Source organism: Mus caroli, chromosome 11 (genome assembly GCF_900094665.2).
Source record: "Mus caroli chromosome 11, CAROLI_EIJ_v1.1, whole genome shotgun sequence".
NCBI lineage: Eukaryota > Metazoa > Chordata > Mammalia > Rodentia > Muridae > Mus > Mus caroli.
In genome coordinates, this window is record NC_034580.1 from 30,322,321 (window position 1) to 30,345,138 (window position 22,818).

The window sequence follows — 22,818 nt, forward strand, 5'->3', positions numbered from 1 at the left end:
CCTACTCCAGTGTCCTTGAAGTTCTGTCCAGATATTGGCATCCTGGATGCAAGGAAGCCATCTCTTCTATACAAGAGCCATGAGCCCAGGGTGTTATTGCAATAGTAAACATCCCAACTCCCTCTCACTTCCAGCAGAAGCAGCAGACAAGGGAAGCAAGAAGCACAGAGCCCCTTAGCTTAGGGCCATGGTCCCCACGGTGGGAACATCTCGCGATCCCACAAAGGGAATGGCTGAAATGGAAGACACTGGGCTGGGCTAGAGGCTGTTACAGAGGGGAGCCTAGTTTACGGGTGAGCTGCCTTCCTCTTCTCTCTCCCATTGTCACCCCCCCCATTCATTCAGTTACCACTTGTGGGGTAGTCACTGTGGGAGAGATCCCCCAGCAATGAGTCAGAGAGATGACTCAGATAGTCCAGGTTTAGAGGGTCTCTGGATGTGAGGAAAGGCAGGGCAGAGGGAATTATAGCTATCCCAGGTGCACAGGGGCTGCAGAAACACGTATCATAGCCGGGTGGTCAGTAAGGGAAATGAGGAGGCCTTATTACAAGGGACAGTCATTTCTACCACCCTAAACCTTCTCAGGAGATCCACTGAGGAGAGAGCATCTGAAGGCTACTCTGTAAAGCAGAAAACACCCCAATTCTCACATGCTTGGTGTTCAACTGAAGACATCAGCCTAGCCATGGCAGAAGCGTCTGCATAGCAACCTATCACTGTGGGATGACACTCCGTGGAAACAGATTTGGATACACTTCCAAGATACCATCAGGGGACTGACAGTAGGATGAGCCTCTGGGATGGGAAGCAGGTGGACTCTGGCCTCGGATCTCTGCATTGGAGCCCCATCCTGGTGAGCATGATGAAGGCCAGAGAGCCTGACTACCAACTAACCTCACCCTATTCTCTAGAGGGTTCCTTCCCCTCAGGCTCAGGGTTCAGTTCCCCTCTCTGCAGTCTAAACAGGCTGTGACCTCTCCTGCACCCTGGTACTCACTTTTTACTTAAAAACCCTTTATCCTCCAAAGCCCAAGGACCATCTCCTCCACAGAGCTTCCCCTATGAAAAACATTCTTGCTTCTTGAATCCTAAGCTATCAAACTCATGACAGTAGACAAGTGCTCACTCATAACATACTCCTAACTGGACTTGACAGCAGCCACTGGTAACCCTTCATGGATAGGGACTTGCATTTTTGCAGCACCCACACCTATTAGAAAATCAATCCAATTATAATGGCTTCACACATTTATGTTGGAATAAGTGAAAATATACACAGGGCATTCAAAAAACTGAAAAAGAGGGGTGGGGCTTTATTGTTTTCTAACACAGCTTAAGTCTATAGCCTGGGGGTGCCATTAACTAGCTATAGAACTCTGAACAATTAACTTCACTCCCTTAAAAAAAAGAACTATTTTATTTTTAACTGTGTGTTTATGTGTGCACGCATGTGTGAGTGCAGATTCCCTCAGAATCCAGAAGAGAGGGCTGGATCCCTTAGAGCTGGAGTTACAAGCAGTTGTGAGTCACCATGCTTGTGTGGGGCACTGGCATCCAGCATCCCGTGTGAGAGCAATGAGCGCTCTTAACTCTGGAGACATCTCTCCAGCCCCAACCGCGAGTCTGTAAGAACCTCGGTTCCCTCGTCTAAAATGAAGAATAAAATGGGGGTAATAAAACGACACATCTTACGGAGTTATTAAAAGAATTAAGTGAAACAATGCCTGTGAGAAACAGCACAAAGCCTGGTGCTTAATAAGCTCCAATCCAGTGTTCATTCTAACACTGTTACTGCTATTAGCTTGCCTCGGCAATTTGTTTCATTTCCTTCTGTATGCCAAAGCATTCAAATCTCAACCCATTCTTGCTTCTCTTTCCATTTGGTAAACACTTTTGTAACTGTGTGAGCTAGCTGGAGGCAGGTGGCTTGGATAACTTCAAATGGGGGAAGGGACACAAAACCTCACACCGGGACTTAAAGGAGAGCTTTGTCAAAGCAGAGGTAAAGAGGCATCAAGCTGAACGTGAGCATGTCTATACTCCCCTGTCCCTAGGAAGTAGTTAAATACTGTCCTAAATCTGTGCAGTACCTAGTAATAGCCACTGCATAAGCAAGCCTCCAGGGCGTGATCACAAAGACACAGAGGCAAGGCTAAGGTAACAGCCTTCTCCCAAGTAGAAAGTGGCAGACTCCAGAGTCTAAAGTGAAAGCAGGCTTCTCCAGGAGAGAAAAGGAAGGAGAGGCTAGGGAAGGGAAGCCGATTTTCAGAGGCATGAGGTACTTGTTGCCATAGTCGATCTTCGATGTGACTTTCTGCTTCAGTTCCTTCAGCTCATCCTTGGGTAGCGTTCCTGAGAGGAGCTGGGAGCGCCATTCCATCAGGTCGTACATCATGGACTGCACTTGGAGGAAGCGTTCCTTTTTGCTGGCCTACAAGATGGAAGCAATTGTGAATGCCTACCCAAAGGTATTTGGCAAGCTAGGCCACCGTTGGGTGAGTGCAATCTGACCTCTCTCCCAGCCTTACCCAGCTGTGAAGGGACAGAATTGGTGCTCAGCTGCCAATATAGTCCTTCCCCTTGGGCCACTGGAATTCCCCAAAGCAGAAATATTCTCGATCACTTCTTGGTTTAAAAAAATAATAATAATCTAGCAGCCAGGCCTGGAAACGCGACTCAGCAATTGATAACACTTGCTGGTCTCCAGTTCCAGGTCTGTCCCTCCCCCACTTCTGGCCTCTGCAGGAATAGACATGCTTGTAGTACACAGACAGAGGCAATTCAGTCATACACATAAAATAAAAATGAAAAATAAACCCAACAGCCATACTCAAAAAAGTCAGTCCGTTTTTTCAAACATTTCCTTCCTTTGGTAAAGAAATAAAATAACTAAAGACACAGGAAAAGAAAAGTTTTTCTGACTTGGACCCAGAAAGGTGTTAAGGCTTGAGTACTGGATGCTTGGTCCTTACTGATGGCTCTTCTTTGGAAGGTAGACCACTGGAGGGTATATCAGTCTTGGGCCCCATGCCCCACCCTCTGCTTCCTGTCCATCATCTGTGTCCCTGCTACTGTGATGCCATGCCAAACTATAGAACTAGAATCAATGACCAAGGCAAACATCCCTACTCTTAAGTCATCTCTCTCAGGTCAAGGTGGGATGGGGAGAATTTCCAACACAAATAGACTTGGTGCACATGAACATCTGCTATAATGAAAGCAACAGAACTTGGGCCCTTTAAGACTGGGAGCCAGGACACCTTCTCTCACAGAAGAGGCTATGGTTAGGGCACTGTTTCCCAAGACATGGTTTTTGTAGGATGCAGAATATGTGGGCAGGTGTATAATGTCAAGTTACCCTAACCCACCATGTGATCCTCATTTTCTTCCTATCCTGTTTAACAGGAAAAGAAAGTCATAGTTTCTTCTTACACGTGTGTTGTGGTGTGTATTTCTATATTATATGATGGGTGTGGGGGTATATGAATACAGACAAATCTGCTCCATGGTATATATGTAGAGGACAGAGGAAAACCCACTCTCCTCTTCTTTCCTACAAAGTCTCTTGCTGTATTTCCTGCTGTGTATGCTAGGCTGGCTGGTCTGGGGGCATCCAGGGATTCTCTCATCTCTGCCTCCCGTCTGCGGTCAGGAGGACTGAGATTGCAGATGGTTACACTATCCATGCGACTTTCACACAGGGTATGAGAGTTCAAACCCAGATCCTCTTGCTTGCCCAGCAAGCATTTTTACTCACAGAACCACCTCCCCAGCCCAGTCCGTTTCTGATCAAGAACAAGAAGGTTAAGGGCACAGAGCTTTTTGACAGGTACTGTAACAATCACCGAGTAATAGTGCTGGGTTTCTGGTCTTGGCTGCTTGTCCTGTTGCTGGGATAAAAATTACCCTGACAACGAGCAACTCAAGGGATGGAGAATTTATTCCTGCTCATAGTTCAAAGTACAGTGCATCATGGTAGGAAAGTTAAGATAGCAGGAGCTTGAAGCAGCTGGTCACATCTCGTGAACCTTAGGATAGCAGAGAGCAATGGGTGCATACTAGCACTCAGAGGAGAGCAATGGGTGCATACTAGCGCTCAGAGGAGAGCAATGGGTGCATACTAGCACTCAGAGGAGAGCAATGGGTGCGTACTAGCGCTCAGCTCACTCTCCATTTTATGTGGTCCAGGGACCCATGCCTAGGCGAGTGTTCTGACACTCCTGGCCTGTCTTGTTTTTATTGCATTTATTTGGAAAATGATCTTCTATGACAAATACTTTCGCCCCTCTCTTAGCAAAAGTATTGTATTATAATGAAAAACATATATTTAGTCTTTTTCTCTGGCCTAGAACAGTGTTCATAAGGCCCTTAAAAGACATACTAAGCAATAGAAATGCCATTTGGTGGTTTTGAAAGAGCTTCTGCCATCCATTGTTGGTTTTGTGCTAACGTTACTGGTTTTGGTCCTGTAACGTTACTGGACCCCTAGACAGCTTCAGGAGAGACTCTGAAGACCAGAAAAAAAACAGCCACAGAATTGATTAGGGGATGGGATTTTCAGGCTGGCTCTGAACTACCTCATCTCTCCAAGATCAGACGCCGCAATGCATTAAAGTTTATGTACTGCAACTTTAATTAAGACTCTTGAGCAACAAGTTGGTGGAGAATCCCAAGTGGTGGGCATTCATGAACTGGCAAGGGTGGCTCAACCAGAGAAGCTAAGACTGCACTACCTGTGTCTTCCATCAGGCAGATCCTGCACCTATACCCTTTACAATGCAGCTGCCATCTTATGTATAGCACTTTCCTACGATCTGGGAAATGTTAATGAATTATGAAGCCTACATAATTTTAATGAATTATGAATTAGAAGGTGGTCACCTAGGTGGGGAAAGGCAGTGAGGATCCTCAATTTGTAGCCAACTGCAACAGAAACACAAATATCCTAGGGACCCTGGCTGTAACTAACATCTGAATCCTAGGCTATGTAAGGAGTCTAAGGCTAACTTCTAGACAATCGGCGGCTAATTGAATTGTCAGGCATGTACACGGCTTAGAGTAATCAGAAATGTGATATTGGGATGACAGGGCATGCTAAAACATTCTTCATATAAATTATTTTCATATAAATTTAGTAAAAGGACACCAAATTTAGGTATTGTGTCCAATATACACTGTTCAGGCAGGGCAAAAGTCATAGACCCAATAATGAAACCACTGACATTTGACTATTTCTATTTGCAGAGTAGACAGTGTGGCTAACTTGCTATAGAGCCATTTCTTAGAGGAACATATCAGCTGTCCACAGTGCATATGTAAAGATGTTTTAGGGAGAGTAGTGAAGAGGAACAAGGACTCACTCAAGCCACAAGGATTCTGTTTGCTCCCCTGCTGTGTTAATATGATTTGAGTGATCTGCAAGGATTATTGTGCCAGATTCTTATCCCAGGTTTCACGAGCTAGGTTTTTATCTGAGTTGAGAGGAAATAGGGTTCAAAATGTAACTCAGCTGGGATTTTTAGAGGGTAGGTTTTAGGAACCCCGATGATTGAATCAAAGATAAGGAACATCAATTAGATAAGCACACATGTACCCCTCGCTATGTTGCTATTCAGCACCACCCAGGAAATTTGCCATCAAGAATGGCTCTTTATAAGTCAGCATGCCTCAGGTACAGTAATGAGCAGCAGAAAAATACATATTCTACATTTTACTGACAGCCTTTGGGAACCTTACAGAATTGGATGTGCTAATTTCCTCCTGTTAGGAAATTTTCACATGGTGTTAATATCTACCATAGACTATAGTCTCCAGGCAGCGTGCACACATCAGTGGGTGCGCACGGGGCTGTAACAAACTCGCAGGAAGTTTGCTTGACATTCCCTTCTCAGCCTCGTGGTTGGCTTGGCTAATTGTTTTCATTTGGAGCTTTGACGCACCAAAGGAGGATTTTAAATTAAATTTGCTTTGAAACAGAGAAAACACATAAAATGTGGTCTTTGGTTTTTTTTGTTTTGTTTTGTTTTGTTTTTTTCAGGGTCAAAGCTTCTTCAGAGATCTGAAGACGATGGCCATCAGTTAATTACCATATGATAAGGGAATCTTTCAGAATGTCAGCCACACACCACATCAAATCCCCTGAGAATATTAAAGAGGCAGGTTACCAGACCTGAAGGATTTATTTTATGAACAGATATTAAGGCACTTCGTATGCAAACCCAAGTTCAACAGCTTTTGCACCTGTTTTAAAACACAAGGTTTCCACCCGACCTCATTGATTATAGCTGTCACTGCTAGCTATGTGGCTTCAAAGAAAGCACGTAACCTCTCTGGGTCTCAGTGTCCTTGTATGTCATAGTATGCATTCTCTCTTCTCTCTCTCAAAGCTCCACTGAAGGCTGAATGTCAATCATAAGCCTGAGTGAAAGCTGCAGGGTTCATCTGTCCCGGGAACAGGTTGCGTCTCACCACATAGAGCTGCTTCCAGATGCTTCCCCACTCCCAGAGCGTGTTTGTCACTTCTTGTGCCAGAGGGATTTCTGCAGGAATGATGTTCTCTAGGTTCCTATTTAGGATGGGAGAGAGAGCAAGGTAGAACTGAGACCCAGGTGCAAAAGAGAAAGTTCTGGAAACTCTGCAGCAAGTTGCAGCTCTGGAGAGGAAGCTACAGCCGTTCCAGACTGCATCATACGAACAAACGGAACTTCCCTCTAAATGTTCTCCTTCAAGGGGTGCTTCCTCGTACTTACCATTCGAGTCAAATCTACTTTAATAAGCTCCAAAGGCAGCTTGCTAGTGAAAAGTGAGCTGGGACCCACACGTCTGCCCACCTGACAGCTTAGATGGCCAAAGCTAACCAGACAAAGGCATCCGTGAGCCAGGAGAGACCATGCTGGCGAGTAACACAAGTGCCTGTGTGTGCGCGTGTGCCTGCATGTGTGTTGGCGGGGTGAATGTCTACACATGTGCTTTTTATGTAGAAGCCGGAGGACTTAACAGGACTGTTCCTCAGGGGCAACCCCCTCCCTTTGCTGTTTGTGGCTTTAGATTTGTTTTGAGACCCACTCTTGCGCTAGCCTGGACCTTGACAAGCAGGATAGGCCTCAGGCATCCGGCTGTCATCCCAGCCTTCAGCTCAGCACTGGGATTATAAGTATATAGCATCCCACTCAGCTCCTTTCACATGTGTTCTGAAGGAACTCAGCTTGGGTCATGCTTACAAGGTAGGCACTTTACCAACTGAGTCCCTCCCCAGTCCCCACAAGTACCTTCTCTTCTCCACTGTCACTTCCTTGAGATGGATAAAAGATGTAGGGAAAATGCCCTGTAGGAAACACAATAAAAAGGATGGGAGACAAGTTATAGAAAAATAACAGATTCCTTGTTTTCCCAGTTTCCTTCCCCTGCTAAGCCACTGACTGGCTTCTGAAACCACAAAACTTTCCAAGACTAATCTGAGAGTTAGATGAAGCAGACACAGATTCCAAACCCATGTGAGTAGGCCTTCATGTTCTCACCTCTCAACCCCCCAAAAGAGCCTGGTATCCCCATGGGTGCTTTTTTTTTTATCAGGTGACCAAAAGAGAGAGATCAATAGAACCGGGGCCTGGGCCCCTCACTTGCTGAGACAAGCCCACTTCTCTCCTTCCTGCCCACCTCCAGGGAATTAATGTCCCTGAAGGGGATGTGGGAGAGCCCTAGGTCTGAAGCCAGTCCTTGGCTTTACTTAAGTGTCTGAGATGTGGGATGTCTCCTCCCTGGATTTAAGTCCCTGTCCTCTGAGAGGGCGGGGCAGGATTGTGCCTCCTTGAACTCCATGGAAGATGCTTCATAACTACGCCCCAGATGATAAGGAAACCTGATCAACTGCTTGGAAATTTCCCCCTGATGTCGAGCAGTATGCATGATAGGAGCATCATGTGACCACTTTGCTGCCCACCAGTTGAAATGAAACAACCCAAGTGCCTGCTATAGTGGAGATGACATGACGGAGTGACTCTGTCATCTGGAAGGGCACCTAGGCCTGTCCTTTTGTGTCATAGGGGAAGATGAGTGAATGCTCACACAGCACTGAAGGAAGGAGCAGAGGCCAGCTTCCACTAGAAAGTACCGCATTTCCTGGGGAGGGGAACTCATCAGCAAATGTGGTGTCCTCAAAGGATGTGGGGAGAAGAGGGTACCAGGGCAGCCTTAAAGAATGAGGATAAAGAAGGGATGTGCAGATCCTGGAAGCAGTGGGGGTAGGGAGTTGAAGTTGGGGAGACTGGGGAGGGCTCACTTGCTGAAAAACAATGAAGGGAAAGACTAGCCCAGAAGAGGCATTAGGGCCAGGTGAAGACATCCTGCACCATCCCAGATGAAAATAAAGTGACCTTACCTGTGACAGTTTATGCTTTATGAGGTAACCTCTGTACCAGTCTGCAAAGAGAAAACAAAGGCAAAGGTCTTTCACTTTCTCAGCATCTTTTGCTAACTTGGTTTGCTCTGCTTTCATCTGTGTCTTCTCACCTAGCAAAGCAATGCTTGCAAGCTGCTTTAGACCTGCTGGGCAGGAGAGACCCAGAAGCTTGTGACATGCGTCATGTTGGTTGCCGTCATCTCAAAGCAACTCCCTCAGGTACAGGGTTTCATTCTCGGACTGAGGTAAGTCCCCTTCTCCTTTTGAGAAACAAGGTGCCTTGGTAAAGCCTCCAGTACACTGGGCCATGTGGTCCCAAGTGCCTTTGGAGAGAGGCCTCAAGCATCCATCATGCAGACAGATGCCACAAACCTACAGTCCCAGGAGTTCCTTTCTCATTTACCTGCCTGTGGCCCCATGCATGTTTGTAAGTCCTGTCTTAGGCATTCAAAGGTTCAGGGACCTGAGAGATCATCTTAAAATAATATGGACAGTTCTAGCAGCAACAAATAATTTTTCTGAAGTTTGTCACTACCAAACAGATACATTCGTGAATAGAGGAACAGGAATTTTAAAGCCCCTCCTCCATCTCGCAGGACTGTATTTTTTTATAAAAAAAAAAAAAAAAACTCAATTAACAGAAATTCAAATGACTCAGAGTCCTCTGACAAAATGAGCATAAGTTCAGAGGCTGAAATGAGTCCACTGGCCTTTGAAATGATTGGAGCACAGCCACGTGGTAGCATTTGTCATCTTTGTAAATAAAAGTACCTGCCAAGTGTCTCATTAACAGACCCTCATTATCAAGCTGACAGATTGTTGCCAGAATATATTCTCAGCAGATATCCACACAAGTCCTTCCCCCTCCCGACCCCCGCCTCATAATAACTAAACTGCAAAGTCACCCTTCCAATCATGACCAGCTTGAAGGTCAATGCCTAAAGGAAGTTTTGAAGCTGCAGTAATCCCTGAAGATCTTATTTTGAGTGACAAAAAGTGAGAAAGAAGAGAAAAGACACAGAGAAAACAGAAGGGAAATTAGGGAAGTTGGGGAGGAAGGATCCGGAGTTTGGAATGAAAGCATCCTTCCAGGAGCTATTCTGCATTAAGCCTTTTCATCTTCTTGACAACCATATGGAGCAGAAATCATCATTATTCCATTGTACAGCTGAGTAGCCTACCCGAGACAGAGAGATATTGAGCAATATTCCCAGTCACTCAACTAGTGACATGTTTGGATGTAGAAGGAACAGCCCCACTTCTGATCTTAGGGGAAGGAGTTTGGTGGTCATGCAATGTGCTAGCTCCATTTCTGTTGTGATAGAAACACCTTGAGCAAAAGCAATCTGGGGTGGGGGTATTCTGGTTCACAATTTCAGAGGAAGTCAAAGTGTAGAAAGTTAAAACTAGTCACATCATAGCCATAGCCACAGTCAAAGGCAGAGAAGTGAACACATGCACGTTCCTTGCTTGTTTAGGCTCAGTTCCATTTCTCCAGTCTTACACAGTTCAACAGTTCCTGCCTTGGGAATGTTCCTGCCCACACTGGACTGTGTCTCCCAGCATCAACTAACTTAATTAAAACAACCCCATAGATATGCCCACAGGGTAATCAATGTAGCAGCTCTCCACTGAGACTCCCTTCCCAGATGGCTCTAGATTGAGCCACGTTGACAAAACTAATCCTCACATCTAAAAGTTCATCATCTTATCATCAGAGACTCCCAGAGTAAATCTCCAAGCTACTTTGTAACTGAGGACTTCTGGGATGGAAGCTCTTCTAGTTCACCTTCTAAGAAGAGCCACCTTCTACTTTTACTTGCCTTTAAGTATTTGCCAATTCTGATGGAAGATAATTAACAGTGGACAAGATGGTTTAATCCTTCCGCATGTCTTCTGTACCCTAGACACTTTGCTAATGGCATTTCTTTCTTTGTTTGTTTGTTTGTTTTTTAAATATAAATTTAGTGAGCCTCACCTACCAAATTAAAGACTAAACTTTATGACAATCCTGTTACTACTTCAGTTCTGTAAATGAAAACAGAGAGGCACAGAGAAGGGGTAACTTGCTGGTTGTCACACAGTTTGAAATTTAAACCTAAGTAGTTGACTCTTGAATTCTACTGTACTCACTGCGGCACACAACCTTTATTGTGACTACCTCCCAGTCACAGTCACTTTAATCATACGTATCTGTTCTCTCTTGTCACACTCACAGCAAAATGAGCTAAGTAGTCTTATTCCCATTTCATTGATGGCATTGAAACATAAGTCAGTTGTGTACTGAGCCAAGATCGCACAAGTACAGCTTTAGTCCAAGTCTACCGGTTCAGAGCCCGAACTCTGAAAACTCCTCTACCATTAGATGCAGAGGCAGAAGAAAGCCATGTGCAGAGGAGAACCTAGCCCTTACCTGACACCACATCTGCCAATACCTTGATCTTGGATTTCCCTACTCTACCACAGAATTCCATTTCTGCCACTTAGCATGTGAAGTTTATGGCATTCTCTACAGCAGCCTGGATGCTAAGTCACATGCCCTGAGGGAAGATGAGCAAAGTGAAATTTCTTCCAAGTCTTCCAGACAACTGTGAAATGGCAGCTGTTCAGTTGTACTCCCTTCCTACAGCACACATGTAACCCAAAATACACAAAAGGGAGAGAGGAAAGATTCAAAATCTCCTAAAACCAAGAAAAGACACCCTCTGTCTGCCATTTCTAGGCAGAACTTGGTCATGTCACTTAAGCCTAAATGTTTTTATCTGAGAAAAGTAACACCTCTCCTCAGAGGATTGTCACAAGAACTATTTTATAACATCAATACAGAGGCTGAGGAGGTAGTTCTGCCGTGAACAGCACCCACTGCTCTTGCAGGAGACCTGAGTTCGGTTCCTATCACCTGTGTTAAGTGGTTCACAACACCCTAAAACTCTGGCTCCAGAGGAGCTGAGATCTCTGGATTCTGTGGGCACCTGAACTCAACTACACATATCTATCCAGAGACACACATACACATAATTCCAAATAAATAAATAACACGATTATAAAGAAATGCATTTAATAAAGATACGAAACTTTGAACAGGAAGAAAACATTCCAATTTCAAGATAACCATGGCTTGCTTGTGGACAAAATGAAAAGACAGGATCATGGGAATAATCAGCTGGGATCTCGGTCACACCTGAGGGGTTGGGGAGTTTGGGAGTTTTGGGGGTTTTGTTTTTGTTTTTGTCGTTTGAGACAGGGTTTCTCGTTGTATCCTTGGCTGTTTCTGAACTCACTCTGTAGACCAGGCTGGCCTTGAACTCCAGATCCCCCTGCCTCTGCCTCCCAAGTGCTGGGATTAAAGGTATGGCTGCTACCACTGCCCAACTTACATCTGAGTATTTTTAAGGAATATATGAAGCTAGAATGTCACTATTTATCTAAGTGATGAGTACCTGAAAGTACTTTTACTTTCCAATGTAATAATATCAATCAATAATATCTAATAATATCAAGATCAAATAGGAATTATTTGGTCAGAGGTTAAGAGTATGGGCTCTGATTAAAAGCCTCCTATGAAGTCAAGGAAGTAATGAACCAAATCAGATGGCAACTTGGAGACTGAAAAAAAAATTGCAAACTATTTGTCTAATAAGGGGAAAATACCAAAAATAATGAAGGAATCATCTGACCCAGTAGTACAAAAGCAAGCAATCCATTTAAAACATGGACCATTTTTACAGAAAAATATAGAAAACTGCTAATGAGAATATGAGAAGTCCCTGGGCATTATTAGTCATCAGGGTACTAAAAATCAAAACCACAAGACACTGCCCGTGTTTACTGATAAGGATACGTTCAAAAAGTCAAGAGGTAATAAATGAGTGTTAACAAAAAAACAAACTAAGTATACTGTTGGTAGGACGTATACTGTTGCTACTCATCTCTCTGAGTACAACTGCTATGGGAAAAAAAGCCTAATGGTTACTAAAAACTTTATAAATAGAACTTCCACATGGCCAACAAGCTCCCTCGTAGGCATCTACCGAAAGGAAATGACATCATCAGTTCTTTAAGATGTGTGCGCTCCCGTGTTCACAGTAGTCTGCAGCTCTGTTCATAAATGTTGAGGTTTTCTTTGTTTGTTTTTCGAGACAGGGTTTCTCTGTATAGCCCTGGCTGTCCTGGAACTAACTCTGTAGACCAGGCTGGCCTCGAACTCAGAAATCCGCCTGCCTCTGCCTCCTGAGTGCTGGGATTAAAGGTGTGCGCCAGGAAGCACCCATCAGTGAGTGAACAAAGAAGCAGAGGTGTATCAAGTGTGGAATACAAGAAGAACACCACTCAGCTGGGTGTGGTGGCACACGCCTTTAATAAGCACATACCAGAAAAAAAATACTGTATGATCTCATCTGCATGTGACATCTAATAACAATAAAGAGGCAGAGGGTCAGGGAGTTTGCTCTGAGATGGTGTCTCCTAGTAACATCAGAAGTTAACTCCATAACACCAACATGACAGCCTGAATGTGAGCTGAACAGGGATGAAACCAATGGACACACCTAAGTAGACAAGAACAAGCCACAGAGGCCACCATCTTACACAAAGACCTACAAGCAACTGAGGAATGCTGGGAGTAGGAGGCCTGGTCTTCCCAGAAAAGAGCACACCAACTTGGCAGTGCCAAAGGCTCAGTCCAGGAAACATACACACAAGAAATACAATATGAACAGGTTATATTCAGGAATATATGTATGTATATACATACATACATATACATACATGCATGCATACAATAGCAACATTTTTCTTGAGAATAGAAGCCACAGATTTGAAGGAGAGTGGGAAAAAGATTGTGGGAGTGCGTAAAGAGAAGGGAAATATGTAATTAAATTATAATCTCAAAAATAAAGAACTATGAAGGCTTAAAATGTAAAGTTAGAAAACAAGACCATGGCAGTGGAGGGGGGTGGGGTGTAGAGGAAATTCGAGATATAGGTCAGAAGATACAAAGCAGTAGATATGCAAGCTGAAGAAGTCAAGAAGGACATGCGCAGCAGACAGACAGACGCCAGTTAAGAAAACAATAACAAAGGGCTGGAGAGGTGGCTCAGTGGTTAAGAACACTGACTGCTCTTCCAGAGGTCCTGAGTTCAATTCCCAGTAACCACATGGTGGCTCACAACCATCTGCAATGGTATTGATGCCCTCTTCTGGTGTGTCTGAAGAGAGTGATGTTTTACTCACATACATAAAAGAAATAAAATCTAAAAGGAGGAGGAGGAAGAAGAAGAAAGGAAGGAAGGGAGGGAGGGAGGGAGGGAGGAACAACTGATACCATTATGTTGTATACCTCCACTATAGATAATAAAATGTATGTATTTAAAAATGAGTGTGCAGTCAAAACTTGGCTTAGAATGAAGACCTGAGTCCTCCTGACTGAGTAATTGTTGACAAGTGACATGTTGAATAGGAATAATCACAGCTGCCTTGTCAAATTTAAATTGTGTGAAGTGTTCAGAGAGATCTATTTCCCTGTGCCTGCCATATGGAAAATATTCAAAAGGTTCGTGGGTACTAAGTCCTTTTTTGGACAATAATTAAACTAATACCATAATCCAACAAGTTAGAAATGTTTTCTATTTTGTTTCCAGAACCTACAGACTTAGAATCTCATTCTTTTTATTGATGTCCTTTCAACATATTTCCATAACAACAGAATAAATAAGAACTCAAGCTCACTGACATCTCAGCCCCACCCTCATTCAAAAACAGGAAAAGTGGGTTTCAGCTTTCAGAGAGTGGAGCAGCATCCTCCAAACAATAGAATCCCTTTCACCCCCAGCAGCTTCTCACACACAGCTGAAGAAAGGAGGCCTCCTGGCAGAGTGGTGCTTCAAAAGATCCCCTGTGAAGAGCTCACAATGTCCCCATTGTTTGGGTCGCCATCACCCTTGACAGGGTTGTTAGTACAGAAGGTACCGTGGACTCTGGAGTGCCCCACTCTACCCGTGGTAGATTCAAGCCTTCACCACCTACCCAGAGCTCTTTGTGGCCCACACAGTCCTGCAGGTAAGGGCATCCGACAGCTCTGAAGAGCTGCAGATGTTGGCGCATGAGAAGGCTGGTTCTCAGAACCCTGTCATGGGATACTCTCTGTAGAAAACAGTGAAGTATTACATTGCTTTATAACAACTCAAATCTCCCAGTAGCCTCTTTCCTCGCCCTTCCCTACAGTCATATTTTACTGGAAACAAGTCCAAACATTTTCTGGAGTCTCTGTCTGGAAGAACCCTCCCCCCTTACTACTATAATAGACCCCACAGCCCTGACATACACAAGTATCCGTAAACAGACTTTTTTTTTTGCCATTCCAAGCCGGGCAGGGAATGAGTAAGTGTAGTGTCCACATACAACTCCGAGAACACCTTACGAAGAAGATTCTAAAGTCCAGCTACCTCAGAAGAACACCCTCCACTGTGGTCTAGGGGACAGCAAGGCATTGTGGTGAAGAGCCAACCTGCCTCCTTCTTAAGCAAAAAAAAAACATTTTATAATATAGACAGACAAGGTTCATTCCTGTTTATGGTTAAACTTCTGTTTCTCAAGGATTGTGGCTATACCCCACAGGTAACTACAAATGATTCTATACTGCCTGTTCCAAGAAACAACAACCACGTCTGTTGCTTATAACCATCTTAAAACCCTATCTTTGTTTCAAAAGGTTATATGATTGCCTGTTGCTATGACTACCTCTTGTTTTGCCCATCTTGCAACTACCTCTTTGTGTCATAACTAACTTGTTATGCTTATGTTCTGCTTCTGCAACCCTGCCTATTTTGCCCACCAAATGCCCACCACGTACTCCTGAACTATAAAACCCTTGACTTCCTCACATCCAGTGCTGACCTCTCGAGCCTCACCATTGGGGGAGGCAGCCCATGTACATGAATTTTAAAAGGCTCGCTTTAATTAATTTGACCATGATGATTTTTTCTTTTTTCTTCACATTTTTGGAATTAACAGTGGTCCAGGCCTTCAATCCCAGTACTTAAGAAGGGGCAGGCAGATCTCTGTGATCTCTGAGTTCAGGGCCACCTTGGTCTATAAAACCAGTTCCAAGCCAGCTAGAAGTATATAGTGAGACTCTGTCTCAAAAAAAAAAAAAAAAAAAAAGACAGTAGAGACAGAGGCATCTTGATATCTTTGGAGGTGGGTAATTGCTGTCTTAGTATACATAGGCACAGTGGGGTGCCTGGCAGAAGTATCATCATATGGGTATGTCACAGACATCTGGTACCTTAGTCTCCAGCTACATAGTTACTGGGCCATGAGTTCATTCATCTTAGTGCTCAACTGAGTAAGGAAGACAGATAATAGAGAATACTCTAAACTACCGATATTTGAGGGGGAAAGTGGGGGGAGGTGCACAGCATGCTGGACATGAGCCTGGAATCTTTGGATGTCACTAAATAGTCAGAGAGATGTCAGCCCTTCTGAACTATATGAGCTTGTATTATAACATGTTATCTTCATACTAAAATCCACTCATATCTAAATCCCCCAATCAGAATTGTGTTTGCACCATTCATACTTAGAGTACTTAGACACAGCTATTTATGGCTCATGATTCTAGAGATTCAAGGTCCCAGAGCACATTGCAGCCTCTGGTGAGTGTCCCCTTGGTACATTACATCAGCGTCTAAATCCCACTATATCTGTGTGGTCTTTCTCCCTCTCCATAAAGCTTCCAGAATTCACTCATAGAGCTTCCACCCTAATGACTTTACTTGCCAAAGGCCTTATCTGTATACATCATGGTTAAGTTTCCTCCGTCATAATACCATCAGCACAACACTTCAGAGAGTGGACCCTCATGTGAATTCAAAGCAGACAAATCCTATTTAAAACATCATGTGGAACAAAGAAGGGGCTAATCTCATCCATTCTAGACACTAAAGATTCAGTTTCCAAGTGACCAGGAGCCATAGTGCATAGATATGTACACATACTGGTCTTCTCCAAGCTCTATTGGATGAGGGGAAAGAACACAAAAGGTTGTTCTTGAGTCAAGCACGGTGCATCACTGCTTCTCTCGTCTCCCCTTTCTATCAGATAACAGGTCCAGGAGCTGTGTGATCCTAACTCTTCAGGTGAGGAACCAATAGAACAATAGGACAAAAACAATAGAACACACAAAATTCAGTGAGTTATTATCACTCAGGTTCCAACCACCCAAAGTTAAGCATTGTTAACCTCTTAGGATCATTTAAAAACATTTTTTTTCCTGTTGTAAATAGATATGTTGTAATAAATAAATAAAACTGATGAGAAGATTACAAATCAAAAAGGGCTAGAATTAGACGTGTAAAACACAGGGCTGTACTGTAAGGAGGGGTGGCAAACTTAGAATAGCAGGCCAGACTCTATAGGAAGGCATTGCCTCACCCACCCACTCCCCGAATCAAGCTCATCCTCTCTGTCTTCAAAAAGCTTCAAAGGCCAAGGATGGACCTTGGCACCCTGGGCACTGAACAGTGCATGATGAGATGCAACCCAGAAAAGAATCCTGCCAAAGCACACAACACATTCCAGCAGGTCTTGCTCCTCTTTAGGGACTCCTTTAAAAGTTGCTTTGAAATATGAAATACTAAATTTCCCTCCTTAAAGACGGTTTTCATTCTCTTATTCTCTTGGTTTGCATCTGTTTGTATGTATTCCTCTCCATATACAAATTTGTGTGTCTTTGTGTGGAGGCTCTGTTTATGAATAGCTGTGTATTAATTCATATGTGTGTCTTTGTTAGGAAGTTATTAGTGTTTGGATAAATGTCATGTTTGTGTGTGTGTGTGTGTGTGTGTGTGTGTGTGTGTGTGCGTGTTTCATACATGCACGAGCGCCTCTGCACAAATCTGGAGAGAAAGGTAGGGCTCCACTTCCCAGAAAGCCTCCTGTAGCTTATGCAGCAATGCAAAGGACTCTACCTATGCAGTGGCCTGATGTGAGGACTAAGTAGGCTTCTGTGCTCTCTGGGATGGCAGGCATTATCTGGTCTGTGGAAAGGACAAGATGGTTCTTGGCTGCTGTGTCCCAGGAAATGCCTACCCCAGAGCACACCTGTCTCCTACCTCTCTGCACTCCTTTCCAGGGCCTCATCTGATGGATTCTCTGGGGGATAGCACAGGGCCTGTATTCTCAGGCCAATCTCCACTTTCTCCTTAGTTCTGCCAGTCACAGGAAACATACTCTGCGTCCTTTATAGGAGGAGTCATAGGCTGACCTTGCAGAAGAGAACTCTGGGCTATGCGGGATGATAGAGTCTGCTGATCATCAGTTATACATTAACAAACTCATTAGGTCATTATACACTAAAGCTGCCCCTAATATCAAGTGTAACATAGATGATGTTCGTTTCCATTTGCCTGTCTCATGAGTTTACAGCTATTATTCTTTGAGAAAATATTAAGAAGTCCCCTCTCATCACCATCACCACCATCATGGGTGGACCTAACTCAATATACGGTTGGCTTCATAACCGAGTGGCTTTGTGGGATGGAAGAGCTGCCACTTTACCCAGCGCATAGCCCTGGCTTGAGACCCTGTTCCGCTGGGAGCTGAGATTATGTAACTCTACTGTGCAGCATAGCCTCGCTCTCACAGTCAGGAGGAGAATTTACAGCACCCTCCTGAATCTTGATGATGCTTATTTTTCTTTACAATGGTGTACATATTAATAAAAAACTACATCTAGAAAGATCCACAGGCCCAAAGCCCCTTGGTCCCCTGACTGTGGCAAACGCAGAACACAGCAAACATCAAATCAGCCAGTTAGGCCTTTGTTATGAAACTAACATTCCTAAAATAATAAGGCACTTTTATTTGTTGTTCAGTAAACTCTAATTACAGTCATTCCTCAGAATCCTGGAGAGATTGACTCCAGGATTGCCTACAGACACCAAAGCTCACAGATGCTCAAGCCTCTTATATAAAATGGTGTCATATCTATATAGACCATATGGAAAGCCTCACATATTTTAAGTCATCTCTATGCTATTCCCAATCCCTAATGTATGACAATGTCATATAAATAATAATAGTGTTGTCCTTCCACCTGCTTGGGGGCAGATCAGCCTGTCTCCCCCTATCTCTCAACACCACACAGTCTGCAGGGCTTCCAGGAGATCTGTTGCAGCCAGGGTAACAGTCTGCAAGTCTCCCAGAAGATCGGCTACACCTAGGGTCACAGATCCCCCAGGAGATTTGCTGCAACCCAGGGGCACAGGAGGCAGGCTCCAGACAGACACCCTGCCAGCTAACAGCAGAGAAAAACAGATGGTAAGAGGCAAGCTTAAGATCATAACAGAAGCCAATATACTTTGACACCATCAGAACCCAGCTCTCCCACCAAAGCAAGCCATGGGCATCCCAATACACCTGAAAAGCTCGATGCTGACCTAAAATGCCATCTCATGAAGATAATAGAGACCTTTAAGGAAGATATCCACAACTCACTTAAAGAAATACAAGAAACCACAGTTAAACAGGTAGAAGCCCTTAAAGAGGAAACAAATAAATCCCTCAAAGAAATACAGGAAAACACAACCAAGCAGGTGAAGGAATTGAACAAAGTGACCCAAGACCTAAAAATAGAAGTAGAACCAGTAACCAATCACAAATAGAGGCAACCCTGGAAATGGAAAACCTAGGAAAGAGGTCAGGATCTACAGATGCAAGCATCAACAGAATACAAGAGATAGAAGAGAGACTCTCAGGTATAGAAGGTAACATAGAAGATACTGATACAATGGTCAAAGAAAATACAAAACAAACAAACAAACAACCTCTTAATTCAAAGCATCCAGGAAATCCAGAACAGTGAAAAGACCAAACATAAGAATAATAAGAATAAAAGACAGTGAACTTTTCCAGCTCAAGGAGCCAGAGAACACTGTCATCAAAATCATAGAAGAAAACTTCCCCAACCTAAAGAAAGAGATGGCCATAAAAGTACAAGAAACCTACAGAACACCAAATAGATTGGATCAGAAAGGAAAATTCTTCCATCACATAATAATTAAAATACTAAATGCACAGAACAAATAAAGAATATTTAAAACTTTAAGAGAAAAAGGCCAAGTAACATATAAAGGCAAGCCTATCAGAATTACACCAGACTTCTCAACTGAAATTCTAAAAGCCAGAAGATCCTGAACAGATGTCATGCAGACCCTAAGAGAACACAAATGCTAGCCCAAGTGACTATACCCAACAAAACTCTCAAACACCATAAATGGAGAAACTAAAAGATTCCATGACAAAACAAAATTTAAACATTACATATCTATTAATCCAGCCCAACAGAGGATTCTAGAAAGAAAACTCCAACACAGGAGAGTTTCTACATCAAAGAGAAAAAAAAAAAAACCAAACAAGAAATTAATCATCTTACAGCAAACCAAAAAGCAGTGAATCACATGTACATAATTCCACCTCCAACAACAAACATAACAGGAACACCCAATAGTAAATCTTTAATATCTCTCAGACTTTTCAATAAAAAGGCATTAGCTAACAGACTGGATATGCAACCAGGATCCAGCATTTTGCTGCATTCAAGAAACACATCTAAACAACAAAGATTGACTACCTCACTACCTCAGAGTAAAAGGCTGGGAAAAGATTTTCCAAGCAAATACTTCCAAGAAACAAGCACCAGTTGCCATTCTAATAGCCAATAAAATAGACATTCAACCAAAAGTTATCAAATGGGATGGGGAAGGACACCTCATATTCATCAAAGGAAACAACCACCAAAATTAAATCTCAATTCTGAACATCTACACCCCAAATGCAAGGGCACCCACATTTATAAAAGAAACTTTACCAAAGCTCAAAACACACATTTAACCTCACACAATAATAGTGGGAGACTTCAACACCCCAATCTCAACAATGGACAGGTCATTGAAACAGAAATTAAACAGAGACAGAATAAAGCTAATAGAAGTTATAAACCAAATGGATTTAACATATACAGAAAATTTCACCTCAAAACAAAGAATATATCTTCCTCTTAGCCCTTCACAGTACCTTCTCCAAAAGTGACCATATAATCGATCACAAAACAGGCCTCAACAGATACAAGAAGACTGAAATAATTCCATGCATCCTACCAAATCACCATGGACTAAGGCTTGAAGTTAATAACAACAAAAACAACAGAAAGTCCACATACCCATGGAAACTGAACAACTCTCTACTAAATGGTAATGTGGGAGGGAGGAAATGAAAAAAAATAAAGACTTTTTAGAATTCAATGAAAATGAAGACACAACATACCCAAATTTATTGGACATAATGAAAGCAGTGCTAAGAAGAAAATTCATAGCACTAAGTGCCCTCATAAAGAAATTGGAGAGATCCTATACTAGCAAATTAATAGCATACCTGAAAGTCCTAGAACAAAAAGAAGTAAACACACCCAAGAGGAGTAGAAGACAGAATATAATCAAACTCAGTGTGGAAACCAACCAAATAGAAACAAAGAGAATGATACAAAAAAAAATCAAGAAAACCAAAGGCTGTTTTTTTGAGAAAATCAACAAGATAGATGAACCCTTAGCCAAACTAACTAAAGGACACAGAGACAGTATCCAAATTAATAAAATCAAGAATGAAAAGGGAAACATAACAACAGAAACTGAGGAAATTAAAAAAACATCAGATCATACTACAAAAGCCTTTACTCAGCAAAACTGGAAAATCTAGATGAAATGGATGATGTTTTAGACAGATACCATGTACCAAAGTTAAATCAAGAGCAGGTAAACTATCTAAACCATCTCATATCCCCTAAGGAAATAGAAGAAATCATAAACAAAACAAACAAACAAACAAAAAACCCCCTCCCAACCAAAAATGTCCAGGGCTAAATGGCTTTAGTGCAGAATTCTAGCAGACCTCCAAAGAAGAGCTAACTATAACTATTCCATACAATAGAAACAGAAGGAACACCACCTAATTAATTCTATAAATCCATTGTTATTCTGATACCTAAGCCACATAAAGACCCAAACTTTATTAGTGAATATTGATGAAAAATACTCAATAATATTTTGGCAAACCAAATCCAAGGACACATCAAAACCACCATTCACCACAATCAAGTAGGCTTCATCCCAGGGATGCAGGGATGGTTCAATATATGAAAGTCCATTAATGTAGCCCACTATATAAACAAACTAAAAGAAAAAAAATCATATGATCATCTCATTAGATGCTGAAAAAACATTTGACAAAAATACAACATCCCTTCATGTTAAAAATATTAGAGAGATCAGGAATTTAAGGACCTTAACTAAACATAATAAAAGCAATATACAGCAAACCATCAGCCAATACTAAATTAAATGAAGAAATACTTGAAGCAATTCCACTAAGATCAGGGACAAGACAAGGCTGCTCACTCTCTTCATATCTATTCAAGATGGCACTAGAAGTTCTAGCTAGAGCAATACGACAACAAAAGGAGATAAAGGGGATACGATTGGAAAATAAGAAGTCAAGGTATCACTATTTATAGGTGATATGCTAGTATATATAAGAGACCTCAAAAAAATATACAAGAGAAATTTTATAGCTAATAAACAACTTCAGAAAAATGGCTGGAGCTGACCAGGGTCACAAGTCCCTTCTGGTCAGCACCAGCACTGGGTCACCTTGGGCACAAAGTCTGCAGACACCCCCAAGGTCCCCTAGAGGATGCTCCACACGATCTTAGGACCACCGGTGAGTGGAATACAACTTCTGTTCCAATCCAATTGTGTGGGACCTGAGACAGCACTAGGGAAGCAGAAAACCCAACCTGACCACAGTACAAATCCCTTCCAGTCGGCGCCAGCACCAGGTCACCTGGGCACAGAGTTGGGGGACACCCCAAGGTCCCTAGAGGACAGCTTCTGAGGCAGACCCCATTTCGGGCTCCAGACATCCGGGCACCTTCCCTTCCAGAGGAGAGGTGTCTGCCCTGCCCTGGATGGCTTTGACGGACACCTGGGGGAGCCATCTTGGTTTGCGGATCCCTCCGAGACTAGTCTGAGCAGGTGAAGCAGCTAACAGCTTCTGGGACAGGTCCTGTTTCGGGCCTTCATCTTCTGCCAGGAGGCAGGTCTGAATGCCAAATATCTGTGCACCTTCCCTGTAAGAGGAGAGCTTGCCTGCAGAGAGTGCTCTGACCACTGAAACTCAGAGGAGAGGGCTAGTCTCCCAGGTCTGCTGATAGAGGCTAACAGAATCACAAGAGGAACAGTTTCTAACCAGAGACAACTATAACAACTAACTCCAGACATTACCAGATGGTGAAAGGCAAACGTAAGAATCTTACTAACAGAAACCAAGACCACTCACCATCATCAGAACACAGCATTCCCACCTCG

The 22,818-nt window shown here is 43.1% G+C and overlaps 1 protein-coding gene across 1 annotated transcript in view; it reads right to left on the reverse strand.

Annotated features, from left to right (window-relative positions):
* Window positions 1–22,818, reverse strand: part of Dock2 (dedicator of cytokinesis 2) — a 558,039-nt gene that overhangs the window by 499,069 nt on the left and 36,152 nt on the right. Inside the window, exons 3-6 of the mRNA XM_021175778.2 lie at window positions 8,378–8,418; window positions 7,269–7,324; window positions 6,469–6,565; window positions 2,283–2,431 (exon numbers count right to left, since the gene is read on the reverse strand). Coding sequence (XP_021031437.1) covers window positions 2,283–2,431; window positions 6,469–6,565; window positions 7,269–7,324; window positions 8,378–8,418 — 343 coding nt within the window. The remainder of the gene's footprint in view (window positions 1–2,282; window positions 2,432–6,468; window positions 6,566–7,268; window positions 7,325–8,377; window positions 8,419–22,818) is intronic.